Source organism: Triticum dicoccoides, chromosome 1B (genome assembly GCF_002162155.2).
Source record: "Triticum dicoccoides isolate Atlit2015 ecotype Zavitan chromosome 1B, WEW_v2.0, whole genome shotgun sequence".
Taxonomy (NCBI): domain Eukaryota; kingdom Viridiplantae; phylum Streptophyta; class Magnoliopsida; order Poales; family Poaceae; genus Triticum; species Triticum dicoccoides.
Window position 1 is genome coordinate 62,885,227 of NC_041381.1, and position 9,313 is coordinate 62,894,539.

General features: G+C 42.9%; 1 protein-coding gene across 1 annotated transcript; it reads right to left on the reverse strand.

The window, feature by feature from the left end:
- Positions 1 to 5,488: 5,488 nt before the first annotated feature.
- LOC119319129 (serine/arginine-rich splicing factor RS2Z33-like) lies at positions 5,489 to 9,223 on the reverse strand. The gene is made up of 6 exons (XM_037593622.1): positions 8,110 to 9,223; positions 7,021 to 7,060; positions 6,804 to 6,899; positions 6,468 to 6,670; positions 6,267 to 6,350; positions 5,489 to 6,175 (listed from the first exon to the last, which is right to left on the reverse strand). Exons 1-6 carry the CDS (start codon positions 8,241 to 8,243, stop codon positions 5,707 to 5,709), a joined length of 1,026 nt encoding a protein of 341 aa, XP_037449519.1. The 5' UTR covers positions 8,244 to 9,223; the 3' UTR covers positions 5,489 to 5,706.
- Positions 9,224 to 9,313: the final 90 nt, after the last annotated feature.

Consider the following 9,313-nt stretch of genomic DNA (forward strand, 5'->3'; position numbering starts at 1 on the left):
ATGATAAATTCACCCCATGCTTATGAACAAAATAAAGCTTTTACTAAACATATTGTTGATGCTATGATGAAAGCTTTGGAAGAAAAGTTGGAATTAGAAGTTTCAATTCCTTGCATAATGAATGGGAACCTACTATCAAAGTCAAGATTAAAAATTATGAGTGTTTTGCTTTATGTGATTTGGGTGCTAGTGTTTTCACAATTTCGAAATCTTTATGTGAAGTGCTTGGTCTTACCGATATTGAAGAAACGTTCTCTTAATTTGCACTTGCCGAATTCTAATATTAAAAAGCATTTGGGAAGAATTAATGATGTTCTTATTCTTGCAAATAGAAATTATGTGCCCATAGACTTTATTGTTCTTGATATTGATTGCATCCGTCTTGTCCAAACTTGGTAGACTGATTTTACGCACTATAGGTGTCGTGATTGATATGAAAGAAGGCAATATTAAATTTCAGTTTACACTAAGGAACACTTTCCTAGAACAAGAATTAAGCCACCATGTGAATCAATCATGAGTGCATCCTATGGATCTAGAAATAAAGATGATAACACTTGAATCTATGCATTATGCCTAGCTAGGGGCAAAAAACGATAGCGCTTGTTGGAGGCAACCCCATGAATAAAATTTATTTATTTTTTTCTTTTTTATTATTTTTGTTCTTGAGTGTTTGCACAATTATGCCTCTGTTATGATTGTGTTTTTATGTCTTAATTAGTGTTTGGGCCAAGCAAAGCCTTTGGGATCATGTTGGGTGATAGTTGATTTGATCTTGTTGAAAAACAGAAACTTTTGCGTTCGGTAAAAGTATTTTGAAAATTCAAAGAAGAGTGCTAAAATTCTGAAGTTTGTACAAAAGATTGATATACGAATTTCCCATGTTGTCCTAATTTTTCAGAATATTTGGAGTTATATAAGTATACAAAGTTTTCAAATTGCTACAGACTGTTCTGTTTTTGACAGATTCTGTTTTTGTTGCATTGTGTGCTTATTTCGAGGATTCTACGGACTTTATCGGGGGGTATAAGCCATAGAAAAGTTGGAATACAGTAGATATAATGTCATAATAAAATATTAATGGCTTTGCAACAGTACTTAGAGTGGTGATTTGCTTTCTTGTACTAACGGATCTCACGAAGGTTTTGTTGAGTTTTGTGTGATTGAACTTTTCAAGTTTTGGGTGAGATCACGAAGGATGAAGGAATAAGGAGTAAGAAGATCCTAAGCTTGGGGATGCCCCATGGAACCCCAAGATAATATCGAAGGAGGAACAAGCAACTAAGCTTGGGGATGCCCCGAGTGGCATCCCCTCTTTCTTCTAACGACCATCGATATTTTACTTGGAGCTATATTTTTATTCGTCACGTATCATGAGTTTTGCTTGGAGTGTATTGTATTATATGAGTCTTTGCTTCTTTTGTTTTTTAGTTTATCACAAGTATCCTTGCTGGACACACCTATTTGAGAGAGCCAAATTATGATATGACTTGTTAGAATTGCTCTTTATGCTTCACTTAAAATTTTTTTTAGCTATGGAATTTCTCTAGTGCTTCACTTATATCTTTTTGAGCACGGTATGCTTTAATATTTTTGAAGAAATGCTCTCATGCTTCAATTGGATTTGTTTGAGAGACGAAAAATTTAATGCTCATGTTCTTCACTTAAATTTGTTTGAGCTATTTAAAAGCTACATATGAAATTAGTCCCAGAGTGATAGATATTCAAGAGGGATATAATAAATACTTCATGAAGATCATTGGACAAAATAAACTTGATTCTTGTAATAGTTTTGAGATATGAGGTCAACTAAATGTGAGTCATGTTGGTGAGTAATTATGCTTTAGTAAGAATATTGGTGTTAAGGTTTGTGATTCCCTATGCAAGCACGAAAGTCAATAGTTGTGCAATCAAATTATATCATACTTATGGTGCATTATTCGGTGTTAGTTATTCTTAATGCTCGCTTACGTGACTTTTCGTTTCTTGGTTGGTTGCTTCTCAATCTATTTGCTAGCCTCCACTTGTAATAAGTAGAAATACTACTTGTGCATACAAAATCCTTAAGCCCAGTTTTGCCATATGAGTCCACCATACCTATCTATATGCGGTATTTTTGTGCTGTTGTAAGCAAATTTGTATGTGCCACCTCAAATTTTTAAAATAAATTTCCTTTGTGTGTGCTCGTACCGCTCATGAAGCGGCGGGGGTGGCTAATATTTTCCATGCTAGATGTGTTATTCTCAAGATGAGTGTTTATTCACTTGTCATTGCACGAGAGTACGGCGGTAATAGGATGCTCAGTCCCGAAATGAAAAAGAAATTTACTTTATGTTGTCAAATAATAAATTCCTTGAAATGTGTTGGTATGGAGGGCACCCGTGGATACGGCTAGCCATGGATTGTGAAAGAATGGTGGAAAAAGGAATAAACTTTATTTTCTGTTTGGGAACCGCCTATGATATATCTAGCGTGGAAAGTGTTCGGAATTACTCAGTCGTTTTCGTTGACGGGAAAAGTATGCCTCCCATTTTTTTATCTCTCAATTTAAGCTTTGAGCTCTGACACCTCTACAAATCCCTACTTCCCTCTGCGAAGGGCCTTTCTATTTACTTCATGCAATTTTTTTATTTATTTGAGTCTCCATCTTCTCTTATAAAGCACCAACTAAGGGGCACTATTATCGTACTTGAGCATTGGATGTAGCTAATATGCGAGTGTGTTTCATGAATGGATCAATGATTGAGCATGATGGGCTAGGGATAACTTGCTTTACTGTTGATATTTTGAAAGACATAGTTGCTTGTTGATATGCTTGAGTATTGTAATCTCCATGTCAAAACTAGAATATTGCTTTTAATCATATAAAAGTCCATTTGTCCATGCTAAAAAAGAAGAGAGTATGTGATAAACATGTTAGGCAGCATTCCACATCAAAAATTGTTCTTGCAACACACGGGAGGATGCAAAGCTTAGAACCGAACAGATCGAGAGAGAAAACAAATCATATAATGATCATTGCCTGGATATCGTCATAATTATTTGAGGTTCTATCAATTGCCCAATAGTAATATGTTTATCCACCGTATGCTATTTTCTCGAGAGAAGTCACTAGTGAAATCTACGACCCCCGGGTCTATTTTCTCATCATATATTTTCAGATCTATATTGTTATTTGCCTTTTTCTTTGTTTGCATCTTTTATTTTCAGATCTATATTACCAAAAACCCAAAAATATCTTGCTGAATTTTATTTGCCTTTATTTTATTTGCATCTACCGATCTTTTACCCGAGAGGGATTGACAACCCCTCTTACGCGTCGGGTTGCAAGTATTTGTTCTTTGTGTGCAGGTGTCGTTTACATAGTGTTGCTTGGTTCTCCTACTGGTTCGATAACCTTGATTTCATAACTAAGGGAAATACATATCATAGTTGTGCTGCATCATCCCTTCCTCTTCGGGGAAATACTGACGCGGACACGAGCCATCGGGCGGCAGTCTATGCAAGTTGGAGTGGCCTCTCAACAACGTCGTACATGTCCTCGTGTCCCGACTAGAGCAACGCCGTCACTTCGAAGTAGAGAGGTGAGGGGTAGCAGCTTGGGGCCTGAGTTGGGGAGGGGATAAGAAAGGAGATTACCTCGCTGCAGGAGCGCCTCTTCAATACCACGGCTCCTGATTTGCCGGCGAGGACATGGGGTGGAGGCATAGTGAGTCTTTGATCGTCCTCCACCTCCTCCTAAAGGTAGGTGGCCAGCTGATTGCCCGAGACCCTAACGGATAACGGGCATGATGTATAGCGAAGGAGGCAAATGCGTTCTTGTACCAGTAGGGGGCGGCGAGGTAGGCAGTCGGAGCTGGCCGGGGTCGGTGGAGAGAACAGGCAGTGGAGAGCAGACGGAAAGAAAGACGCGAGCGAGAGAGACAAAGAAGTGAGATGGGACGAGAGAAACCCTAGTCGTCTCTCTGGTTGGGGACGAATCAACAAATTGTTAGAAGCCACGTGGCGTGAGGCTATGCAAAATCCCAAGAATGCCCTTTGCGGGGCACCGAACTCACAGGCGGTGGCACGAGCGATCCTACTAAAAAGCACACGTAGCGGGCACTCTCCTAGTCACGGTCACAATAGACATGATGTAGGATCGGAGTATATCTTGAGGGGGGTGAATAGACTACTGGCAAAAAAATAAAGAACTATTTTTCCAATTTTAGGTCTTAGCATATTGGGACTTAGCTAAGCAATACAAGAGCACCGAACAAATGCAAATCTAGAGTATAGGCGGCAGAATGTAAGGACATGCAAGTGCAAGTAAAGTAGAAAGTAAAGTTCGAGAGAATCGCAAACACAAGTTGACACGATGAAGATTTTGATGAGTCGTTCCGATAGATGATGCTATCGTGCGTCCACATTGATGGAGGTTTCGATCCACAAATGATCTAATATTACGAAGATCTCGGTTGCGAGATCCATGGAGGAATCATGTCTTAGAAGGGCTCACACCCACGAGGGTCCATGAATCTCACGTATGTCCACTTCCATGACAATAAATGGCGCATCATGGAAGTGTTTTCGTCAGTGGTAAACAGCCTCCCACGCACCCCACGCCAGCCCCCCATCCACCGTCGGCTCCACCCCATCCGACGGCGCCGCGCACGCCCCACACGCCACCCCCGTGCGCCCTACACCCTTCCAGAATCCTCCCGACGCCCCGCCCCGCTCTCGTCGTCGTCTCCCCCCTAAACCCACCCTCCACCATTCTATCCCAAGTATAAACCCTAGCCAGCCCCTTGTCCTTTTCATCTCCCCCTCCTAGACACCGCACCCGAACCCAAACCATCCGAACGACCAACCACCAGCGAGCGTCGCGACAAAACCCCGCCCCGCGACGTCGTCTGCCTCTCTCATGGCGCCCATGCTGAGCAGGACCCTGGGCCCGTTGTCGGTGGCGGCGCTGCGGCCAAGCCTGTCGCGGGGGCTACCTCAGGCCGCGCTTGCGCCGCACAGGAGGAGGCCCGCCGGCACCTGAGGGGTTAGGTGGGAGGTCGGGAGGGGTCAGCTGGTTGGGACGAGGTGCACCTCCGCTGTCGTCGAGAAGGCCGTCGAGGAGTTCGAGTACCAGGACGAGGTGGGTGGAGGGGCACCAATCCTTGTGTACCTTCCGTTTGGATTTTAGATCAGGGTGAATCTGGGAGGCGTAACGACCAGTAGGTTCTGGATTGCTGCGCTCTCTAGTGGCAGATTCGTGGTTCATTTATTACAGGATAAATTGAGAGGCTGTTACGAATTCGTATGTGAGTAGATTTTTGACAGTTCCAGGATTGAATGTTTATGCCGTTTCTCTAGTGGCAGCATTTGAGATGACATGAAGCACAAACACGACAATAAGATATCAAAGTTGACAGTGTGGATGATTTTGCTTTTGAAATGAAATATGTTCAGTCCAGTGCATGAAAACGTTTCGAAGCAGAGACGAACCTCAACCACAGGCTGTCACAAACTGATACCATATATTCTTATGCTACTGAATAGTATTATCAATCCATTACGCACAACATAATAACCATAGTAACAAACCTTCTGAGTCGTCCAGGAACTAAATAACAGGTTCAAGAAACAGGTAGGAAATTCACTGACAAACGTCTTAAACTTGAAATGTACTGTCACAACCACATGTAGCGAGCAGAAAATGGAAAATGGTTCCATGTTTCAGGGAGACACGCTTCTTCCTCTAGGTGAGCCTGAGCCGCGACGGCCATCATCGTCACCATTGCCCCTTGGACTTGGGCTGCCACCATCGCCATTGCCCTTGGGACTAGGGCTACCATTGTTGCCCCTCGGGCTTGGACTGCCCCTGTTGTCCCTGGTAAGACTGGGATTGCCATTGTTAGCAGGGCTTGGACTGCGCCCATTGGCCACAGGGCTGCGGTAGCCATCAGAAGGGCTCCTGCTCTTATCCCTGCCCCGAGGGCTATCACCATTATCCTTTGCTACAGGTGAGATGGATCGCCTGGGGCTCCGACTGCGATCAGGTGTGGGGCTGCGATCCATTTCCTTAGCTTCTGGGGAGAGTGATCGCCTGGGGCTCCTGCTGTAGCTGATGCTCCTTGATCTCCTCTCATCACGCTCTGTGCGGCGCCCTCTGGGAGATTCAGAATAAGATCTGGACCTAGATCGGCTGATTGCAGGAGAAAATATGAGAAAACAGAATACAAAACAAAACTGCTAGGTAAAAAGCCCAAGAGTAGCGGGTGGGTTGCTCAGCATACCTGTAACTACGGCTTCTGCTGTAGCTCCGACTGCGGGCCCGTCCACGACGTGGAGATGGGGACCGTGAATAGCTTCTCTCACGCCTAACAAAACATATCCATTACCGAAAGATTAAATAAGAACTCCCATGTACTGGGATACATGAACGTTTCAAGCCATTTGGAGTATTGCGATGGAGGTGACCAAAGTTTATCAAATACCTGAGACTCCTCGGACTATTCTGGCAATTTCTTTCTATATGGCCCCTTTCTCCACAGCGGTAGCATTTGTTCTTCCAGTCACCAGCCTTGCAGTCCCTGGCCCAGTGACCATCAATACCACAGTTGAAACAACGGCCTGTTCCTGGAGGAGGGCCTCTTCCCACATATTCACGTTCTCGTGAACCACCAGAACCACGTGGAACCTGAACACACAAACCATAAGAGACAACACAACAAAGTTTCTAGTAGCTTCATAAAGAGGACAACAAAATTATCATTATCATTATGCCCGCAAAGTGGACAGCCCAAATGGCAACAGCCCAAATGGCAACTTACCCCTTTAGCAAATTCAACAATAATGCGGCTCCCATCAACATCCCTGCCATCTAGATTGTATCGGGCATCATCAGCATCACGAGGATCACTGTATTCCTGTTAGATAGACAAGAACGGGCAAAACAAACAGTGTACCTCATATGTGAACAAAATAGGTCTCAAGTATGCTAACAACTTGAAAGAGCATAAATAAGGTAGGGGAGTAAAATTCACATACAATGAATGCATAGTCGCGCTTCAATTCCACTTCCCGTATTCTGCGCAAACGGTTGCCACAAACAGTAAGCCGTCAGGACTTAAGTACTCAAATGCATCACCATCTTGTAACTTCCACTAAAACAGTCAATAACATTACACCAAGCACCAAGGGCACCCTTCGCCAAAGTCCTCCACAAACTTTGGAACAATGGCCACCAATTCCACCAAGGGCACCCTTCCACCACATACCTTCCGGATTGTGTTAAAAACGGAAAAACCTTCAACAAGATCATTTAAGTTAAGCACACAAGACCTGGGAGTCAAACATCTACAGCATACAGATGAAATAACAGAGAACACCAAACACTAGTTTGGAAAGACCAATAGTGTACCCAACAGCTGCTATAAACCAAAAAACACTCAAGCAAGACCATTCAAGTTAAAACACACAGGACCTGGTAGTCCAATTTCCACACATACATGGAGAAATAACAGATAACACCAAAACTAGCTTGAAAAGACTACTGGTAAACCCAGCTTGTATAACCCACCCAGGAAAAATAAGGGTAGGAAGAAATCCAAGGAAACTGGCTGGCTCACTCTATATAGCAGAAGACATGCACCTTACAGTTCAGAAAGTTTAAGAAACTAACAGCCTAAATTGTTTGACCGAATTTAAACTATACTAAGGCCCAGTTCTTTTTGGTGGCTGCCAAAATAATCTGCCCTCTCCCCGACCCTAAAATTTTTGGGGGCTTCTAAAGTAATTAACCCTTACCTAGTTTAGAAGCCCCAAAACAATTTGGGGGCTGCTTTAGAATAAGGTGGGGAGCGACCGTTCTAGAATAAGCGGGGAGGGAGCGGCTTATGCCGCAATAAACTGTCAAAAGAACTGGGCCTAAGTACTTATGGTGTCAACTATGATAACAAGCACTAGTCCAATAATGGTGATTCACAACTCTAAAAAAGCACATTTTAAATTTGTGCAGAATCATATTCACAAGTTAAAAGCTTGTGCTCTCAAAAAAAAAGTTGGAAAACTTGTAAAGAAGTCTGTGACACCAGAAAGCTTTTGCCGAACTCTTAATGCGCAGAGTATTGTCATTACCTTCCATATTTGCTGAAAAGATATTCTAGGTCGCGCGAACGAGTACGGGAGGACAATCTACCAACATACAGGCGTGCGTTTCCATAACGATCATCGTAACGAGGCATATCCTGAAAAGTAAGAAAACACTCCATCAGTCCCTTTCGCAATGAACAAATATGACAAGCATTAAACCAAGAAATTAAAATAACCTGGCAAAGGCTACTCAGAGATATTATTTTCTGTTTGACAGAGAACAGCTAGAGTACTAGGCACATCCAGATATATGATGTACAGCCAATTTCATGGGGCTTGAATGTACTCACTGTGGAGGGTATTGTGATTCAGCATAGAGACATGGTAAGATGACATTAGATGGGTTAGATAGCAAACCGAATATACCAGACAGTTCAACTATCACTCTATCAGAAACTAACTAAAATATCATGACTTTTAAGTTGCAAGTATCCACATTCCAAAATAATCTAAAATATTCTTATTGACCGCTCATCTCATTTACTTTTGAATAGAGGCAACTCTTCTAATTATTCTTCTCTTCTTCTGTACTGAATCAGAAAGAGAATAAGATACACCACAAAAACAGTTAATACACTACAATGCCGCTATTATGTACTTTTAGGGACGGAAATTTCAGCAAGATGTAAAACCATAATTATCTACAAAACCGACATTATATGACCAACATCACATCCTATTTACTCAACAAAATAAAGTCTTTTTACCAACTCCCTTTTACAAATATATCTGACCAGTATATAAGTATTATGCACTAACTACCCTCTCTGTATAGCCAAGATTATGTATGACTAACATCATACCCTTTACTAAATCTAATTATTTCTACTATGCAGTTCTCGTGTAAAATTCAAATTCGCGCTTCGGCAGACACAAAAATTGCGCTGATCTATCCCCATCCAAACAGGAAATCTCGCCGGCGAGAACCAGAGAGCCGTACGCGAATCTCCAATTCTCCCAAGAATCACGGCACGACGGGCCAAATCAACCCACCTCCTTTTCTCGCCGACAGACGATCCAATTAGATCCGACCGAAATTCGCAAAAGCCCCAACAGGAACTCGAAAAAAAAACCGCGGATCGGCGCATGCAGCCCAGACTACAAACCCCACCGGACAACGCGCGGAAACACCACCACGATCGCGCGGAGCCGGGGGTCCCGACGAACGAACGAACGAGCGCTAGGTAGA